This window comes from Leuresthes tenuis, unplaced genomic scaffold, assembly GCF_036924035.1.
Source record: "Leuresthes tenuis unplaced genomic scaffold, fLeuTen1.0.hap1 SCAF_10, whole genome shotgun sequence".
NCBI classification, from domain to species: Eukaryota; Metazoa; Chordata; class Actinopteri; order Atheriniformes; family Atherinopsidae; genus Leuresthes; species Leuresthes tenuis.
Window position 1 is genome coordinate 14,615,190 of NW_027325364.1, and position 21,500 is coordinate 14,636,689.

The 21,500-nt window shown below is 43.5% G+C and overlaps 1 protein-coding gene across 2 annotated transcripts; it reads right to left on the reverse strand.

Moving 5' to 3' along the window:
* Positions 1–1,966: 1,966 nt before the first annotated feature.
* nr4a3 (nuclear receptor subfamily 4, group A, member 3) lies at positions 1,967–20,179 on the reverse strand. 2 transcript variants are annotated; one of them, XM_072394334.1, is made up of 8 exons: positions 19,971–20,179; positions 19,092–19,262; positions 14,322–15,160; positions 9,938–10,067; positions 9,113–9,276; positions 8,804–9,003; positions 5,568–5,746; positions 1,967–3,876 (listed from the first exon to the last, which is right to left on the reverse strand). In XM_072394334.1, exons 1-8 carry the CDS (start codon positions 20,071–20,073, stop codon positions 3,611–3,613), a joined length of 2,052 nt encoding a protein of 683 aa, XP_072250435.1. In that variant the 5' UTR covers positions 20,074–20,179; the 3' UTR covers positions 1,967–3,610. The 2 variants fall into 2 exon arrangements, with proteins under 2 accessions (XP_072250435.1, XP_072250436.1); XM_072394335.1 differs by lacking the exon at positions 19,971–20,179 and adding an exon at positions 17,973–18,054 and having other exon boundaries at positions 19,092–19,254.
* Between the last annotated feature and the right edge of the window lie 1,321 nt (positions 20,180–21,500).

Sequence of the window (21,500 nt, forward strand, 5' to 3'; positions counted from 1 at the left end):
ATCCTGATGCCTCGGTGGATACAGGCCTATATAACAGCAGACATCTTGACATGTCATGGTAGGAAAGGCACAGGTGTTCTAGTCGCTGTTACAGCGAGTCTGCATGCCAAAAAACAGAGACCTGAATCTGAGGCAGCCAAATAGTCCGTCAGCTGTTGTTAACTTTGTTATTTACATCTGTTTGTCTCCTCCCAAGGCACAACCTGCCTGTGTTTATAAGTCTGCAGACGTGTTTATTTCAGCTCATGATAGTTTATGACCTGTCAACCGTGCAGGGGTGTGATGTACAGGAGGAACTTTTTTTTTTCAAAGGTATTATTGAACCAAAATGTAAAAAACAGAAATAACAAAAACAAAGAACAAACCTTTGTGATAGATGCATATTATTATACAAATTTTGCTTTGAGGTGAGATGTAGGGCAAAGATAGTGGTGCATATCAACCCATCGTCTCTACTGGTTTTATTCTGCAATTTTTAACTGATAGGGTTAAGTCAAGATAATAATCAATGTCGTCTCTTTTTCCCCTTATGAATACATCTTTCCGGAGAGATGGTAATGTTTTACTCTGCCTTGGGTAAACATTACAAAAAAAAAACTAAATCCCCCTGATGATTCATGCCTGTGACTCAAGGATTCTTAATATTTCATTTGTTTTGTTGTGTCAGTGGCTCTACTTTTGTTAGCTTTTTGTCTGAGCTTATCTTATTTCATGTCTCAGCATATTTTGTAAGAAAAGTCATTTTCAGACAAAGTTTAATACATGAGCTTTTAAAATATAAGGTCTGATAAGATTATGAGTTATAGACTCACAGGCAGCATCATACCTGCTTTGAATGTGTGTGTGTGTGCATAATTATTATGTATGTTCGGATGGGAGCTCTAATTAAGACTCTGGTTATCTGAAACCTGTCAGCACAGATCGATTGGCTGTAAGACTGACAGCTAACCGTGTGTATGTGAGTCCATTTAAATTTTAGAGCGGGTTTTGCTCTTTAAGCTCTTTGCCTCATGTCACAGTTTAAGTCCAGCTCAGAAATGTTTTTGTAACAGATGCAGGATGAGCACATATTCCATTTGTGCACGCAAACTCACAAGTCACACACACACACACACACAGAAAGATTGGTTTGAGTGGTTTTGCTGATGTTCAAGCTGATGGAGACACATATCACAATATTTGACAGGAGCACGAGGTGTTTGACTTGTCTTAAAAATAACACACACACACAAAGACACATACAAGGACATGCAGTAAAAACACACTGAAGGTGTTTTATGGCATTTCCTGATTCACATTCTTCATTGAAAGCAAATATGTTTCTGGTATTTAAAATGTATACTTTGTCCAAAGGGGATGCATTTAATTATGAGGGCATTGTGTGTCACATCATAGATATTACATGCATAGATACAAGGGGCACTCTAACCTCTGCTTTGATACACTTCTTTCTTGTCCTTCCTTCTCACTCACACTCACACAGATTCATCTGTTCGCGGTTTCACTCTCACAGTAACTATCTGTCACCTGGCTGTTCGAGGTAGAGTGTGCGTAATGCTCTCAATGTTGTGCAGGATGGCAAGTGAGTGATGGCAGTGACAGTATAGACGGCATGTGCTGTGAAATGTCACCGTGGCGATCGATGTTGTTTAACGAGGCTGGAGGCTGATCTGGACCTCATGCTAACATAAAGCTCTCCTCTCCTCCCTCTTCCTTCCCATCTCACTCTCCTAATCCCCCTCTACTCTCGGTGAGAGCCCGAGGGTCCCTCAGGGGAGAGACGAGGCCTTTTAGCTGTCAAGAGGCTTTTGTCTCTTACAAGATACACACACGCGCACGTATTCTATGTAAAACCATATCAAATTTGGGTTACTTTTAAGGAGCCTTGAAACACTTATGTTTGGGTGTTTTTGCATTTAGTGAGAAGGAGTAAGTTGGTAAAAAACTGAAACACAGGACACGGTAGGTCAGAATAATCAGAACTAGTTTATGATTTCAAAGTGCTGAACAGAAAATCCAGTGAACCAAAGAGAAAGAAAAAAAAATCGAACAGGAAACTCTAACCAAAAAGGGACATTGAAAAAAACAGCAACTTTTTTTTCTTTTTTGTTTCTCTTCTTCAAAAAAACAATGCACAACTCGTACCACAATATTTGAAAAAGCTAAAAACACTTCAAAATATTAGTTTTGTATATATATATATGTATATATATATTTATATTATATTTATATCTATATAATTTGCTTTTTTTCATTTTAAAACTGCTGTTGTGAGGGTGTGAGTGGGTGGTGGAGGCTCAGGGAGATCCCCATAGAGCTGCAGTCTGCGACACAACCACAGGTCGAGCTGAAATGCTATGGCAGCTCTTAACAGCTTATAACACACCATGCATATGATCCTGACTTCTCTAAGCGCACAAAGAAAGACATAATGTCCTCAGCACTCTCACGCAGCCTCCACAATAGAAATGTAAAGAAAAAAAAGAGCAAGAATGTGGAATGTTTCACCCCGTGCAGCTATCTGTCGAGCACCCTCCTCTCCCCGACTCTTCGCCATCCTTCAGGTGAGCAGGTAGGGTGTGTGTCTGTGCTTCTAGCCCTTCTTGGGGTGTAAGTGCTTCAAAAAGCCAATTTCTGTCCATGTTCATTTCTCCACAGTCTTACTCGACCTACAGTATGATTTCAAAATGAGTTAATAAAAAACAAACATAGTAGAGTAAGTTCAAGTCTGGGTGACTCAGTCATCGATTGTTAGTGCACAGTATCTCCTCTGCTGTCTAAAGCCAGATGGAGACTGCATCTCTTTTGTTTAGCTACTGACAGCACAGGACAAGTCTTTGTAATAAAATAATTTAGAGTTTGAAATTAGACCGTTCATCCTCTGTCTCTTTCTTTTTGTGGCAAGACAGCACTTAAGAAATTGCACTTGTAATTAAGAGCCCACCACTACAGCCACCTCATGTGTTTATGAAATATCTGCGCTCTGCTTTGACATGTTTTTTGTTTTTTTTTCCTCTCTATTCTTATGCTGTCTGACCTTTGACCTTTCGGTATATTTCAGTATGAAATCCCTCACATTCCTCATTTCAGCATGAGGTAACTGGTGTCTCTCTGTGACATCGACAGCTCAGAAAAAACATTCTGTCACGCTGACACCTCCTCTTTTCTAAAAATAAGTCCTTAGACAGAATGACCCAGGCCAAAACACAGATAAACAGTACTCATAAGCTTTTTTTTTTCTTTTTTTGCAGAATGAGCTGCCACCCAGATGGAGAAAGGACAGTAAAAAGTCTTCTTTTTTGTCGTCCTTCTCAATCTCATCACCCTCCCCCGTGTGAGAAAATCGGGAGGATCAAATAAAAAGTGGTAGAGAGTTTCAGTAATTGTCTTTTATACAGGTGAAAAGCATTTTGTTGGTTCTCTATTTGAGCGAAAGGCGTTCTTGTTTGGTTGTTCCGTTGAGTGAGAAGTTTTCGATTGGCTCTCTCTGCTCTGCATCAGTCAGAAGGGACTGCATCTCTCCTCTGGCTGAGTATGCATGCTCCTTGGGGAGGGGGAGGTCTGATCACAATGTGACGTGGGTTTTTCTTTGTGAGCTCAGCCCGAGCCGTCAGTATGGCAGAGTGTCCAGAAACCTGTCAATCAATGGTGGGGGCGGTACCAGGTCCTCCAGCTTCAGGTAGAAGATTCGTTGAAGGCCCTGGGTCCTCTGAGAGCGAAGCTCTGCTCTTAAACCCAGAATGCGACTCAGAGGAGGTGCAGCCTTGGACGAGGAGGAGGAGGAAGGGCCACAGCCCAGGTGGTCTCTGAGACAACAAATGACTTTATTCTGCAGCTCCTCAACCCGCTTTGAGTCCTTTAGACCTGGGACTTGCTCTATAGATAGAAAGAAAGACATACACAGATGTTAGGAGGGTAATTCATTAAATGGCAAAAATTAAGTCAGCGGAAAACAAAACACACGTATTTATACATCAGAGCTCATTCAGCTGAAATAACATTAGCGATATCTTGTTTTCTATTGAATTCCACCTCATTAGCCTGTATGGCTCATGTTCTTAACAGGCCTTAACCTGTCTTATTCAGTACAGATCAATACAAAGCCTAACCTAATAAGCCTCCTGCATGCTGTGTATGGACACATACACACTATACATGTATATTACACATATATGTAACAACACATTAACTATGTATATTATATAAAAAATTTCGGAGAAAATGAATGCCCAAATTAATCTTGCAACCCAAAAGTCTAAGACTCTGATAAATACAAAAGTGTCTAACGATTAGCTGATTATGTGGCCTTGTGAGCAGCCTAATCAAATTAGAAATACACACACACATGCACACACACAGTGCAGCCCATAGCAACTCCAGTAGCACTCGTACCAGGCTTAATGTGACACTAACTCATTCTGCAGAGAACAGGGTGTCCGGGCCCCCACACACTTACCCACATATATACAAGTACACATACAAGCCGGTCAGTGCTGCAGGGAGGCTGCCTCTAAGACCAGTCTCACTTTGAGGTATCTATTATCTGAAGCTTATTTATTATTTGTTTATGTGACTCTTTTGTTTGCTTTGCTTGCTGCTGCAGAGTCACTCCAGCCCTCCTTCTACCGCGCCTTTCAGACCTCTCACACACTTTCACTTCCCCGCCTTTCTTCCTGCTCTCCCTATCCACTCTTTCTCTATGTGCGTGAGCACCTGGGGAGAGATCGATGACTGCCTTTCTGCACAGGCCACTCTGAAGTGGTCGATCGCCTGGTGGCTCTGGTGGCTCAGCCGTGGCTGTGCGCTGCATGATTTGCCGAGGTGGCAGAGAGCCACTGAGAACACCGCAGACGCCATTCCAGAGCCATGCTCCACAGTGGACTGGTCGATCAGGCACAGAGTTAAGTGCTCCCCCAGAGAGCGAGGATGGGGTTGGAGGGCTTAGACAGAAAAAAGAGGTAGAGGAAGAGGAGGTGGCGGGGGCAGGGTGAGGTACGGAAGCTTACAGCAGAAGGAGGGCAATTTTACTCACTGCACGTTAATGCACAGAATCTAACTCTGGAGTAAAGCTGTAAAGAATGAAATGTTAACACTTAATTGCAGCATATCCCCTGTCACCTTGGGCCAGGTTTTTTTCTAATGCATTTAGTCAACAACCAGACTGTTGTCTCTTTTGTTACATCTCTAATGTGTGTCCATGGAGAAAGCTTCCATTTTTCACCCATGAACACTGATTAGAAGGCCAGGTGTGTGGCAGGTGCAGCAGGTGCTTCTGGGTATCGGGTTCTTGTTGCAGGCAGAGACGTATGAGAACACACATGCACACGTGTGTCTTTGAGCGCATGTGTGACGTTAGTGGGTGTATCCACCTGATCACGGTCACACTGAATCTTCCAAAGGCAAAACTCTTGACAAACCAAAAGGGAAAGTGTGTGAGTTTTTGCGTCACTTTATTTATGTAAAAATAGCTTGTATGGTCTGTGTAGATGTAGCGTCAGTGCAGACTATTTTTGCTCTAATTTTCTTCTCTCGCACGGGTTACTTTGCAAATTCTAATCTGTTGTTACCTGTGAGCAGTACTAGGGCAGCCAGGCAGGCGAAGGCGGAGGCATCCAGGTTTAGGCTCTGGAGGTGAGTGGAGAAGTCCCTGATGGAGTCCAACCACTCCCCAAACCCACGAAGGCACTGGAACCTGTGCAGCACCAAGCCGTTACAGAACACCAGCTTATCCTCTGATAGCATGGACCTGAGAAACAGAGAGAGCAAAGGAAACGGGAACTTGTTAGCTCTCCATTCCAATGAAACGCTGTTATTTTTCCCTCATGTATTGTAAATATAGCTTGAGATACTGGGGCAAGGAAACAATTACAATAAAAACAATGAGGAAACCTGGCAGTATGCAAACTCACACAGAAATGGGACACACATCAAACACGGGCATGCAGCTGATTAAGGTTGTGTTTTCCAAATTACAGCATTTTAAAACATTCCTGTGTTTCCTTGTGGCAGGGTGGGGTGAAGGGTTAGGGCAGAGGGCTGCTCTATGTGTGCGTGTGTGTGTTTGCTGATAGGTAAACTGTTATGGCTTTAATGTGCCCAAGCTGTGGCGTGCAGTGGAAACACAAAGCTTTAATGAGCAAATGAAACGTTTCTCAGATGTATTTAACCATCACTTACTCACGACACACAACATCCCGCTTTTTTACCATTAGGCAGAAAGGGAAGGAGAGCAAGCGGTGAAGAACGCAGGGCAGTTACATTGAAGAGGATGGGAAAAGGGTGGGCAGGGAGAGATTGAAGAGATGGGAGGATGTAGGACAAAGGGAGAAAGAGGAAAACAGATGATAGTCCAAACTGAAAGGTAGCAAAGCAGAAGGGAAATGGTGACAGGAAAGCCTCTAATTACAGCCTGTGCAAACATTGGTTTAGCATTTATGAGGATAAGACGCAGTGCCATTTGTGTCTAATTATCCTCACTGCAGTTAAAAAGAGATACCCCACCCACTTTAAGCCAAAATTTGCCATGTCAAACATGCATAAAAATAGGCATTTTCTAAATTAGCTGGAGCTATCAGGACCAAAACCCTTATTTAAAGTCTCATGAATCAGCACATTAATACCATATCAAGCAACGATGAATTTTTTTGTGTTATCATGCGCATCAAAGGATGATACTTCCCTACGTTAACCCTGACATTATATCTAATGTCATAAATGACACGTGAAAGCTAAAAAAATAACATGTCAAACATGCCAGAAGTTGTATATTATTTACCAAAAAAAAGGGGGAGCGGGTATTGGAAGATGATGTGCAAGGCAGGGAGGTGTCCATATGTTAAAAAGTAAGATGAACAATGAATTAACTGTTTTTAACTTCATCTCTTCAGATCCCCTCTCCTAAACTGAAGTTTGAGTCAGGAACCTTCAATCATGAGTCTGCTTTCCTGACCTCTGTCATAAATCATTTCACACTAATGATAATGGTCATAACCCTGAAGGGTATAGTGTATTCTGCAACGTACAAACGTGCATTTTTTTCAGTGCAAGTACAGAATTATTCTTATAAATTCCCATCTAATTCAGCATGAATAGATCACATTTTTTGTGATTTATAGAAGTGGGTTTTTTTTGGGTTTAAACTATCTGAGAGTCTGATGGATGTAATGTCTTCAAATGATTCATTGACGGATAGTTGCTAAAAAGCCAAACAAATTAAATCTGCCTCAAACAAATGAGAGGAAACATGGAAAACAGAAGAACATGAAGCTAAATCTAGTCTATTTATTCATTGCTGACAAATTCAATACTGTCATGATTAAGTTAGTATCCCTCTGATATATTGAGCTAAATGCTAAATAATATTTCATAATAATGTTTGACCGATGTCTGATAGTAGCACATGATCAAAACTACACAGACAGGCTGGCAGACAAGCAGCCAGCAGATGCACGCACGCACGCACACAGGCACAGCTGGATGTCTGCCACACATTCCACTCACCCCTGACTACGCTGTCACCACGGTAATCAGCCAATAACCACAGAAACTGTTTGGTAACGGGGTGCTTACAGCAATGCCGGACCAGACGAGCGGAGCAAATTTGCTCTACATACACTGAGCACACACACAATCACTAGTAGACAGACACACGCTTGCGAGGGGGTCTGCACGGCATCTTGGTTCAACACAGGGTCAATGTAGGGCTGCGTCAGAGATGAGCATCCTTTGCTCCCATGGAAGAAACAGAACGTAAGACAGTGCTCCATTTGTGTGTGTTTTCCTCTGTGTCGTGGGAGTTTGGCTGATGGGAACATGAGCAGCATTTGCTCGTGTGTGTGTGTGTGTGTGTGTGTGAGTGTGAGTGAGTGTGTTTGATCCAGGCCCCTATGAGTCCACCCTTTAGCGTGAGTCAGAGTCCCCCTCCTGCTGGGACTGTGATGCCACCACCCATCCTCTACCCACCCTGCACCTGGACGTCCACTGGGAGGAGGAGAGAAAGTTCTACACAGTCAGGGTGTGTGAGTAAGTGTGCTTGTGTGTGTCTGACTGTGTTGGTCTTCTGCTCTTGGCGACAGTGCGGACAAAAGGATGAGCTTGTAGTGCGATCTACCCTCCTCCCCATAAATTTAACCAGCAACATGCCTTACAAGAGCAAACCAGTTACCCAGGGTAACTCTGAAGCAGAGATCGGCCACCGCAGTCATAATGGCACCACAGGTATCCACGAGTGAGACAACCACGTGCTCACACACACACACGTGCACGTTGCTGGATGCATAAAGTAAATAAAGTCAGTTCTATTCTGATTCCAGTCAGCTGAATATTTCCTTCCATAACAGCCCTTTTTGGTCTCTCAGCTGACTAGCTTTTAGATGGAATTGATCCTGTCAATTCACAGTTCACAATGTTAGCACAGTTTTAGCTTGCAGAACACACACAGAGCTCTCTGTGCGTCAGATATCAGACGAGCCGAGCGGAACTCTGTGGGTGTAGCTGCTGTCATAGCTACAGACTCCATTCATAATTTGGTTCATATGGCGATTACTCAGCTCCACTCCTCCTACTCTGGAGATACACCAACACAGCAGCACCCAACTTTGCCCGCGTATTTACACACTGTAAAATAACAGTATAAGATATCAAATGACTGTTGTTTTCTAACACGTGATGTGAGATGCCAAAGTTGTTGTCAATGAAAAGGTTTAAGTTGGGTGTGTAAGAGTGGAGATCTGTTTAAGGGTAAATTAAAAGCTTTAACATTTTTAATCAGGTAAAACACAGCCTCTTTCTCCCCCGGTCGTACCTGTGAGCCAATCGCAGGACAAACAGCTCCAGGAAGGCAGAATCTATGAGAAGGTTCTGATCATCACGCTGAAGTTCAGAGAAGCCAGGCAGGCGGTCCGCCCAGCACCGTGTGGTCTCCATTGAAATGGTGAGCAGCCTGTAGAAGAGCTGGATGTGCTCTGCGTCTGAGGAGGAGGACGGAGGGTCGGCAGCGCTGAACTGTTTGAACGCACAGAGAGAAGGAAAGTTACAATAGAAAAAAAAAAGAGACAAAAACACATGCATTTCTATGACTGAAATTAAGCAGGGGCGTGGGGGGGTGGGGTACCTGGCTGTAGTCAAGGTCTCGGGGTGTGCTGTGGGAGTAAGCCCTGAGCAGAGCAGAGAGCAGACTGAGGGGTGGAGAGGGGGGAGATGCCTCTGTCTGCAGGGGGCTCTTTGGTTTAGAGGGCAGACGGCCTCGGCGTCCCTTCAAGCTATCAGTACGTACCACTGTGAAGCAGAGAAAGAAGAAAAAAAGAGGCAATTGTGAGAAGATTTTCTCAGTCGATTATGGCAACATTCATACTGCATTCTCAAAGAAGTTTAATTCTCCGATTTATTCTAATCTCCACAGGAGTTCTCCAACATTGCCACAACACAGGGGCCTACGAGCCAGTAGATGGCAGTGGAGCTGCTCTACAGACACATGTAAGCATTAACGCAACATCTGAGTACATATGTGTGTTCTGTGGGTTTATTTGCATATATGTGCAGTACGAATGTGGGTGGGGGTATTACAGGACGTGCAGACAGGTGAGAAACCTCAGGAAAATGAGGCCAGAGTGAGTGTCATGCTGACTCTACAGATCAGCAAAACATCTCCATTATGCAGCCAGTCAGCATAGCAGATGTGATGTGATGACACATAAAAGGGAAATGGCAAGAGTGAGAGTGTTTGATTGTATTGGTCTGCTTGACTCTGAGATATGTCATTGCTTTAAAACTGTTGCGGACTGAAAGGGTGTGTCATGCACTCTCCTCCTTCACTGGAGAGATTATTAGTTACTAGATGTCTGACATGCAAGATGAAACGTCATTACCACCTTAACAAATAAACGTTATGATGTCTATCGGGAGCTATGTGTTACAAATCAGGTGTGGGATCTCCTACCTTCCTTCACCATGCCTACACTCAGGCACTTCTGAAAGCGGCAGTATTGACAGCGGTTGCGTCTCCTCTTGTCCACAGGACAGTTCTTACTGGCCAGACACACATACTTGGCGTTTTTCTGCACGGTCCGCTGGAGAAACAAGAAACAGACATACCTATAATCAGCCACCAAACACAATCAACACCTAATATTTGATTTGTTTAATTCAATTTTTCTCCCCTATCAAAGAGTGAAAGCAGAAGCTCGCAGGTCAGATTTTAATTACGCGCTGAAAGGCGACAGTGACATCAGTATAATTAGATAAAATTAATTTTCCAACAAGCCTCGCCTGCAGGAGGGACAATTTTATTAGCGCCACAGCCGACAATGGGGATGGAGCGCGTGGCGTGCCGAGCCGGGTCCCGCGAGACGGGGAGGGGTTGGGTGGGGGTGTAAGGGACAGCGGCCGTAAGAGCTGCGTGATCAGATTGTTTGTGAAGCTCGCGGGTCAGCTCGTGGCACCTTCGGGGCCTCTCGCATCGCGCCACTCTCAAAGGGCCCCGCGGGAGCTGTTTTCTCCTCGGCTGGCTCGCGCGATTATTACTGACCTTATTAAAATGAAATCAGAAACGGGCCACGTGGGGGACGGGTGAGTTTACCGTGTGGATGACAGACAATGATTACTGGGATGATAGTGAATGCCTCCACATGTCTGTGGGCACGCGCACCTGTGTCAATCCCGCGTGCTCGTGAAAGTTGAAAACGGGTGGCGTATAAGTGACTGACTTTTCCTTTAAAGCAAATGATCACATTTTTGCTGTTATGAAAATAAGGACACTAATATCAGTTATTGTAGAACTGTAACCGAAATCCAGTGAAGCCTCTCGGACCATATTTCTTGTATTTTTTTGACAGCAGGATTAATTCTCTTTGAAAAAGTATTTGCCAGTGGTGTAAATCTGTTACAACAAAACACTTACACTGTCAAAAATGCAGGATCACACCAGCCGACGCCTGTCAACATCTCGTTCAGACCCGAGCTTATCAGCTGTCATTTACATGAAATGTCAACTCATGTGTGTCGAACCTGAACCAGCTTTGAACTTGGCTTCATTTTCATGCCTCGTGTGTAACGTGTGTTTACTGCATCTTGTATGGTTGTGACAAAATCTGCCCACAGAAGAAAAATAAGAAAACTTGCTGCCTAAAAAAGGTCAAATTACTTAAAACCACCTTTGAGCTCACTCCTGACACATTATGTGTCTCGACGACGACCGTGTGAACCCACTATCAGCTACGCTTTCGTGGCAGGTAATTATAATTACTGACATTTGCGAAGCGTTTGCATTTTATACGCTGTCTTGCTGTGACTCCACGAGTCCACTCAGACAGCACCTGAACAAACTGTAAATTAAAGAAACGTAAAGCTCGGAAGAGGCCTTCCCTTTTTCTTTAACGCATCTAAAACACATCAAAACAAATAAATCCAATTAGGAACCTCTGCGCCACACACGCCCATGCCCCCGGGAGTCCAATAACACACCAATTATTCCATATGCTCCGGCTCGAGTGCGGAACTGACGAGTAATGGGCGCCAGTGCCGGATGAGAGTCGTTGCCATGGCACCGCAGATCGCAGCGAATGTCTCCCTCTCATCCCTTCAATGGCCAGTGACCCGTGCGCGCGAGGATAAGTTAGTTATGGTCATTAATGTGATTGAGGGAGAATAGTGAGAGTTAGAATATGGGTAAAGCTGCACGAGAGACTGGAGGACACACGAAGCTGTAACGTGTCAGCATTTATTTGCACCTTTACAGATCTGCTGCAAGGTAAGCACAAAGTCTGAAGAGACTTACAGGACATTCGGTGTGACTGTTCATCAGGAAAACCAGTTAATACACCAGAGTCCTCTCACTGCTGTGAGGCACTGAGGTTGTAGATTTTAAAGATACAGTAATTTATTTTTCTTCCAACTCCAACAACCTTGTTTTTTTTCTGCAACATACAGGGAGTTAGGGCTGCCAGTAAAAGTGGCCTTTAGATTGAGATAGAATGAGTTAACTGTGGTGGTTGTTTGAGGATAAAGGTCCTCTCTTCAGTGACCCCAGGCCTTAATTCATAAGATAGCTGCTTCCAAGAAAAGGCTGAGTTTTCAATGATCAATTAGAGTTTTGATAAATTAGGCTCTTGTGAGAGAGCGCCGGCCCTTCTCCTCCTGTCTCTTCTGTCTTTATCCACTACTATATGCTTGTGTATGTGTGTGTGTGTGTGTGTGTGTCTATTAGTTGGGCCTCTTGTGACTTTGCTTCATCTGATTGCATCTCAGCAGAGTGGTTACATACTCTGATGTCACTGTGATGCCTGCATACATGTACTGGTGGACACACACAAACACATGAAAATGTGGATGCTTGTATTCTTTACATTATCTGTTTATTCAGGGCCCCTTGTTAGTGTGAGTGTACCAAATGTAAGCAGACTTCATTGACTAACTTTTCTAACCTGATCGAAAGTACTAAACCATTCACAAACACAAATCTAATTTTGTATTGTGCGTTTGATCAATTTACATATCCCATTTTTGCATTAAAATATACGTGTATATTACCATCCAGCTTGTTTTGCGATCTTCTCCACCAGTTACTGACGCATGACTAACACACTTTGCAAAGATGGAAAATAAAAAGTGTGCAGTGAGCTGAGCTGCCCGTATGTTTTGGCTGATAACAGTACGGAAAAAGTATTTGCATAAAAATCTGATGATTCTAACGTCCTTTTTGTTTCCAACATTATGTTTAATACATACAGTTGAGGTAGTTTCTGATTCAAAAAAAAAAATCCCATTTTGATAAATTCACCTGATTAGTGGAAAGCATGGAGTGGCATGCATTATTCAGCCAAAAATAACAAAAGCAGGAAAAAAAAATAAAATTCTTGTTTAACAGCTAAAATGAATTCACAGGAAAATGTGCTTCAAATTGCGTTAATGAAATAACAATAACTTACAGCATGTCTGTAGTAGGGCTTAATGTGTAATAACTATTCGGTGATAATTAAATGCAATCAGGGAAGTATTTTCAGGGGACAAAGAAAAAAAAAACCATCAGGATAATGGCGGTAATGTGCCTGAGAATATGTGAAAAAGAGCAGGTGCGTGAAAGGTTTTAGTTTCTGTTTTTGCATTCTGGATTGAAGGTGGAGCTCACAGAAAAATGTGTACATACATGTTTTTCTATATGTGTGGTTGTGCGCATATGTTTTGTGTGCATGGTTGCATTTGCACGTGTGTGTAAAGGAAACATAGCGAGGTTTGACAGGCTTTGTGGCTGCAGAATGCTGCAGCAAGCAGACAGCCTGCAGCCTGCTGCCACCAGACGCTGCTTTCATTAATTACTAAATAAAAACTAATTGTGAAACTAATTGAAAAGAAGGATAATTCATTTCCACCTACCAGAGGCATTATTCAATTACCTCTGTGTTTGCACCCTCGGTCTGGCTGTCACTTAATTTTCACTCTCTTGTGTCAAGCTACCAATACAAAGCCTAACAAGCGTACCAGGAAATGTTATAATTCAAAAACTTTGCTAAGGAATTACTTCAATGTCATTTCATGTGGGTTCAACGTAATTTCAAGCGCTGTGCTGCTAAGCTTCACAATTTGTACACAACTATATAATTTCTTGCACGTTTCAGAAAAGCGAGTTACAAAATCTGTTGTGTTTTATGACTTGCACCGGGAAAATGAGAAGTAAGTCTGACTAAAAGCTGTCTCTTTGTGATGTTAAACTATGCGCTGTGTGTGTTAGCATGTGTGTGATAACAATGGATATGAGACAGCAAGTTGAGGCGTGTAAAACTGAATCATTTGACGAGCCGAATTTCTAACTGACTCATATTGTGTCAGCGAAATGTGGTCAATTCCGAGGCCACTGATTCACAATACAACACGCTGAAAGGAAACTTTGATTTCAAGAGTCTTTTTCCATTGCATATTTACTGCATCTAATTTCAGAGCAGCATGGTTGTCTGAGTGAGAATGCGTAAAACCCAACCCAATGCACACATACGAACTGAATACACACTTTGCCCACTTGGTTGCTGAGAGAGATGACCCCTGTGGGTGTGCTTTGCTTTCACTATGACACAGAAGACGATTTAAAGGGCACAGAGACGGGTGTAGAGTGGGAGCGAGGCAAATGCAAGAAAAATGATTTTGGATGAAATGCGACAGTCAGTTTTCAGTCAGTTCACAGATATTGGGTTGTATTTTAGAATGAAATGTCTGGTAAGGAATGTTAGTGTGTGCATTTAGTTGTATGAAGTGAAAGAGTGAAAGAGGTTCAAAGCAGAGATCTAAAACACTCTTACTTTTAGCATTACTTATTAGCTTTAAAAAGTTTTTACCTTGAAGAAGCCCTTGCAGCCTTCACAGGTGCGTACGCCGTAGTGCTGGCAGGCGGCATTGTCCCCACATACTGCGCATGTTCCCTCTCCTTGGGGTCCACGAGGGGGAGGTGAGGGCAGGCTGTCTCCTAGTAGTGGGCCGCAAGGCCCAAGAGCCAGGGAGCGGAATGCGAGGCTGCTGCCCCCAGCTCCGCGGTGCAGCTGGTACATGGGCTGCTCCAGGGGTGGACCATGAGGATGGGACACTGATGAGGTGGAGGAGGAGGACGAAGAAGAGGTACGAACCAGTCCTCCTCCCAGGCTCTCATAGCCGCCGACGCTGCCACCGCTGTGGGGAGGCGAGTGCTGGTAGAAGTGAGGAAAGCGAGGAGACTTAAGAGGGCCTGTCTCCAGGGCAGATCCCAGCGAGTGAGGGTGAGACGGAGGGGCCAGGGAATGCTGCTCGTCCCACAGGAAAGAGGTGCCAGGCTGCGGTGGCAGAGACGGAGTGGTGGGAGTAGAGGGAGGAGACTGTTTAAAGTACATGGCAGAGGAGGACATGGCCTCCAGTGGTGGGGCAGTTGGGTAGCTCTCCTCCTCCTTTTTGATGGTGGGCCTATGTGGGGCCATCTGGTAGAGGCAGGAGGATTTGGGCTCATAGCTCCCCTCTACGAACACATTGAAGCTGGGGAGGGAAGTGGTGGCTGCGGCAGAGATCTCGCCCCCACCCAGGTCCAGCTTGGTGTAGTCAGGGGTCATGAGGTCAGAGCCGTAGCTGTCACCCTGGTAACTGAAAGACTGGCCGGAGTAAGCTGAGCCTGGAGGGGCGGGCCCGTACTGAGCCTGCACACAGGGCATGTCTGCCGGGGAAACAGAGCACACACTTAGGTTAGAGCTGCTCTTTGGGCCAAAGGCTTTCAATTCAAAATGCATTTTCAGAGTGTTACTAGAGTGCAACAGTAGCAGAGCAACAATTGGTTTCAGACAATAGAATTTAAAGCCATATTAGTTCAACACTACTTAAAAAGGAAGGTTGCAAACAGAAGCACAGTATAGCAAAGACACTACAGTAAATCTACAGAAAGGAGGCAGTATTAGAGGCACATGCACACAGAAGTTGCTCTACACAGGGCCATCAATTAAACACTTACAATTTAAAATTTCTGCACAGCTCTATTGGAACAGGCAGTTTTGTCAGCTTTTAAACTGCCAGATATTGCCAAAAGTTTCATCTAAATGCACTTTTAAATGCACTTAGAAGAAATCATTTTAGGTCTTGCCATTCACTCAGTCGCCTGCTTTCACACTTCTTGCACTTGGTTTGATAAGATTAGCAGAAATACTTGGAACACACACACAGCTGATTCCCCGACAGTTTGGCAAGGGAAGCTGCAGTTTATTAGAGCAAAATTGTGATCCAGTTCAAGTAGCTGTGTTTGTGCATGTGTAGGTGGACATACTCTGGTTAGTCAGATTGCAAAACAGATGAGATAACATTAAATAATAATGGAACCCCACGGTGGTGTTGGATGCTGGCTGTGCAACCTCCCTCCAAACACACACACACAGACACACACACACAGATAGGCTCCACTCACAGATACAGACAGAAACACAGACACACATATTTCCTCTAACTGCTGCAGACGCCAGTCGGCATGTCTTGAGTTTTCCTCCTTGATTGAATTCAGCCAGTCAGCAACAGGCCACCTCCTCATCAACTGAGTGAGAGCACCACAACATATGTTTTTATACCATCAAACTTTTTACGCAATACACACCTGCGTTGGCGTGCGTGCCTCTGAGGCGTGCACGTTTAAGTGTGTGCGGATTAATCAGTTAGGAGTGTCAACGCAGCCACGGTTGTGTGGTGTTTGCTTGACGCTCCTGAGCGGGGAACTGTCAACACAGCGCTGCGCCCATTGACGACCAGCATGAGCGCGCTCTGCCGTAATCGCCCCGGTTCCCCCGCGTCATGTTTGTCTAGTCAAATACGGGACATATCGGTCCCGCTGTTGTTAAACACTCACAAATACCGCCATCCAAGCGGACTCACTCAGGCTATGTCAGGGAATCAAAGCCGAGTAGCTTTATTTGCAGCTCCAACCCCATTTCAGCGAGAATAAAAGTCCAATAACTTGATGTATGTATGTATGTATGTGTATATACATATATATACATATATATATAGCCTATATAAACACAGTTCATTCTCATCAATAGGCTACTAACTCCGATAAACAGCGTCAGAACATAGACATTTTGAAAATAACCTTGAACTTATTGTGGTCATATATGCCTTATAAAACACGCATATATGCCACTCGAAGTGCAAGGAGGCAGACTGACATTATTTAGCCGCTCTGGCACAGTTAAATTACACCAGAGAGGCATTTTGTGTTTTGGCTGTGGGGCCATTAAAAAACAAAACAAAGGGATGACTCAAAGCGTTAATTGAGTTAAGATTTCTATTCATATTGAGGATAAACAATAGGGGACACACTCTTCTACATATTGTAATTTTCTTTTTTTTTCTGTTGGCGCTCTGTTAGATAGGTCTGATCTCTGGGATTGTGGTAGCCTAATTTGAAACAAACAAACAACCAAAACAACAAATTTCCATAATTCATCAACACAGAAGCGCAAAACAACAATTTCCGTGGGTACACCGAGTCGTTTACGTCAGATATAGTACATGCTGACAAGCCCGGTATCTCTCAGTGGCAATAAGCAGGATTTTATTTTTCAAATTGAGGATATGAGTCAAGCTGTAGGCCTACGTGTGCTTGACGTCATCTTTGTTTTTTTTTCTTTCTAAGCTACGAGTGACCAGCTTATCAGCCCACGTGGAAAAACACACATGCAACATTATGGGCGTCATGGGGCCTTTCTGTGCAATACCCAAAGACTTTTTTTTCTCAGCATCACAGAAGAAGAGGAGGAGGAAAAAATCTATGAGGAGAGGAGAGCGCAGTGGTGAACTTTGTGGCTCTCTGTGTTGTGTCAGTGGGTCAAACGCAAACCAGCGGGTATTAGTCCGCCTGTATGCACCTGTCATTTACCAACACAGCCCCAGAGCAACTTGTGAAGCATGTTTAAATACTACACATTTTTGAGCTGACTTTGCCTGAGGAGCAATGAAAGGGAAAGAGAGAAATGTTAAGATGAAACATTCTGATGTTTGTCTGTGTGAGTCAGATTAGTAGAGAAGCTTTTGAAGAACGTTTTTTTTCTTTCATGCACACACGCACACTCGTGTTCATCACCAGCGATGTTCAAGATGCCAACATGGACCTGCTAATAACATACACCCTCATCCTGTAAAAAAAGAACCTGTAAAACCACTTCTGCCAAGACTCACCCTTTGCCTTTAATTGGTGGCTAGTCCTCTCTCAGAAACACACAAATATGCTCACAAGCTTAACCTCTCGCACACACCAGCACAACGTTGCATCACCGGCGAAGTTTTACTCTCATGTCACCAAAGCAAGTCGGTATAACCCTCAAAACTCCAGCACCACCATGGGATTGCCTTCATTACACTCGCATGCAAATGTGCGTGCGTGTGTATGTGCGTGTGTGTGTGTGTGTGTAAGAAAGGGGACAGACAACCCAAGCAGAGTCAGACACAGGTGCTGCAGCAAAGTGAGGCGAAGGGAAACAGTTTCTAACCTCGAGGTGTGCATTTCAACTGGACAAACTGCAGCTGTTCCAATAACTGAGTGCGCTTGTTCATTGTCAGAATGCCATAGATCTAACAAATGAAAACATGAAGTTGCAGACATAAATACAAAAACACTTTTTTTTTTTAAATCTATTTTTTTTTTGTCAGTGAATTATGAAACAAATTAATTTGAACTCAGCTGACCTTTCACACAGTGGGTAAAGTCATGCACTCACAAATACATCAACCATCCAGTAACGTTATGGGAATAATAAGCATATAACATATTTTAGGGATTAAGATTCTATTTAATATACAAAAGACAGGAATCGAACTGTCTGGGAAATGGGTGCAGCATTATATAATTCATCTCATAAATAAAGAACATTTAAACAATACAAATGGATTTACCTATAACAACACTTTGTCGAGTTTTAGTCATAGAGACTTCTGAAGAGCTTCTTGAGTCATTACGGTTATCGATGACTTGGACATATGATCAGCCCCCACCCGCAGAATTTGGATGTGTGGGTCTCACAAATCTCTTATCTTAACAATAGAAATGTCAACTCAATCCGCACTTAACAGCCGAGACATCAACACACATTTTGACACGCACACACACGCGCGCGCACATACACACACACACACACACACAAGCACACTAAGGCTCAAGAAGTGCTATTAAAGCGCACATAGAAAACATCACCGGCACGTTCATAAAATTAAATCACATTTCTGTATTTCATCAAGAGTAAACTTAAGAAATTAAATGAATCAGTGCCTAAATGCTTAAATTCTGATTTAACCTCAACTCTTAACCGCTAAATTGACTTTTGGGAGATGTTATGAATTTATTCTGTTCGGTTTTCCTCATTCACCAAACACCTGTCATCAAACACGCCACAATAACTGAGCAAAAAGAGACCTATCACTGCAGCTGCACTTTACAGAAAAACATCAGCTGAGAAAGAAAGAAAGACAGACGGAAAGAAAGAAAGAAAGAAAGAAAGAAAGAAAGAAAGAAAGAAAGAAAGAAAGAAAGAAAGAAAGAAAGAAAGAAAGACGGAAAGAAAGAAAGAAAGAAAAAAGAAAGAAAGAAACAATCTGAGTGGTCGCTCCTGTACCTGGTGAAAGAGCTTCGCGCTGAATGGTGCTGGGTGTCCGAGATTTAGGGGTGGCGTGGCTGCGACCGGGACTGGGCTCCTGGAGCGACGAGGATTCGGCGGGCGTCGCAGAAGAAGGATCCGATCGCCGGGGCTCCGAGCTCGGCTGGGCGCGCTCTTCCGAACCTGTGCCTGGAGGAGAGATGGGTTAAAGCCAGTGTGACGGTGGGCTGAATGAAAAGGTGGGCACTGTCATCTCCTCGCAGCAATATTCAAAACTCAAACAGAGTAAGGCTTATTGATGTTTTCGTAATTTTGGTTTTAGAGAACGACTTCTGTACATTCTCTGACCAAACTTTGTCCAGCAAATTGTATATGAGGTTAAAAAAACATTCTCACATCCTAAAAATGTTAGGACAGAGTAGGACTTTGGCATAATAAAGACACTATAAAACGATCTGATTTTAGCCCAAATTAAGCCGTGGATTGTAAAATATAATCTGATAGACAAAGTAAGGAAATCGAAAGAAGATATGCAGAGAGAGATGAAAGTGGATGAAAACTGCTGTGCTGGGCTGCCGGTCGCCAAAACTATAAAGTAGCCAACTTTACATCCATGCAATGCATATGAATACCAAATATGAGGCAGACGTGTAGATCTGAATCATACACAGGCCAGTTTTGAGATTGCATTTAACACTGAATCCATGCTACAAAGAAAACAATAAGAACCACAACTGAGAACTATGGGCTCATTTCACAACTTACATGTGGGCGACAAGTTTCATTCTAACACACACAAATCTGCTCCCTTTTTGTTATAATTTAAATACATCTTCGAATTTATATCCGAAATATAAATGCACCAAGGAAAAAAAACTTCTAAAATCACCTACACACCTACAAAAGTAAGAACCTTTATGAAAGAAGTCTGTGCCAACGCGTCCGGGCCATCTCTTCTCTTGCCTCTGATCGCCACCTTTTCGACCCGCTCAAGGTTCATCCAGAGGGACAAACGATTAGAGAAATTCTGGAGAGTCGGACCTGAAACCTAACCGGTGGACTCGTGTGCGCTGTGCGCCTCAAGCTCTCTGTCAACTGTAAAGGGGCGCACTGTGACTGGTGGATTTCAAGGCCCAGAGCGCCCCCTTTTTGTCGCACACTCTCTTGTATACAGTTTCTCCATTTCTCTCTTCGCCACAGACTCTTAAGTATTGTCAAGTTGCAAGACCACTCACTCTCCCAGCGTGCAGTCTGCTGACAAGCATCGACCCTCGGAACTGACTTTCAAACTTTACGTCAACAGCTCAAACACCTAAAAATTAAAAAAACAAACAAACAAACAAAAAACATTTTTCACCAAATTCTAAACCTGCGGGGAAATTCTGAGAGGATACACCAGAATTCTGTGAACTCTTTCGGTGTTTCCTTGGTGTGGACGCGGCTCTTATACAAATCTAATGCCTCACAGCGCCTCAAAATACGCAGGAATCAACGTGCAGGGTAAATGAACAAGTCGAGTCGTACAGCATTTATTTGATTAGGACTGATTTGGAACAGATAAGTCATTATTAAATTCTTTGTGGAGCCATCAGAATGGGCTTGAGAAAAAAATCATTAATGTCTAGAAAAGAATATAGTAACATGAAGAAGATACTATTTAATACAACCCAAAGCAGTCTGATTCCTAGATAACTTTTTCAGGAAAAAATTGGAATCGTGCGTAAAAGCGCTCTTAACTTCTCTGAGTGGTTTAATAAACCGTTTTCTCTTAAAAAGCATTTTTCTTTCACACCAGGGATTCAGTCGTGCCCCCCTATGAGCAAACTGGTCCCCTCACGTTTTTCTCTCAAGCCGAGCCGGCCGGAGGAGCTCTGGCTCCGCGCGCACCGGTAACCAAGAGAACGACTTAAGAGCTGCAAAGCACGCGCCCCGGAGCGCCGGTAGGCCCCGGTAGCCCCACACACCAATAACCCAGGACAGCGCGAGGCTTCCAGCAAACAGAGACAGTGAAAAGAGAGGACATAAAGAAGAGACCAGACAAATATATGAGTACTGTAAATCAGCCCCGAGAGGGAGACTGTCACAACTGCCCGTCTACGTGCGTAATACCGAGGGTGTGAAAAGGAGAAAAAGGTAAAACCAGTTAGTTAGGCACCTGAACTCGGCATTTTAATCTCTTATCACATAGTATTGGTATAACAATGTGCTGTCATCACATTTCCTCCGGGCATATTTCACTGTGGGCACCAGAAATTTGACGTGGCTTTGGATAAGTTTTTTTCTGTTCTCAGGGGGAGGAGAGGACGAGTCCACATGGATTCAGGAGATGATTTAACTAACCACCAGTATATTAACACGAATTTGACGTTGAAATTGAAATCACATCTGTTTCCAAGAAATAGTTATTTTTTTTCTAGTAGTTATCTT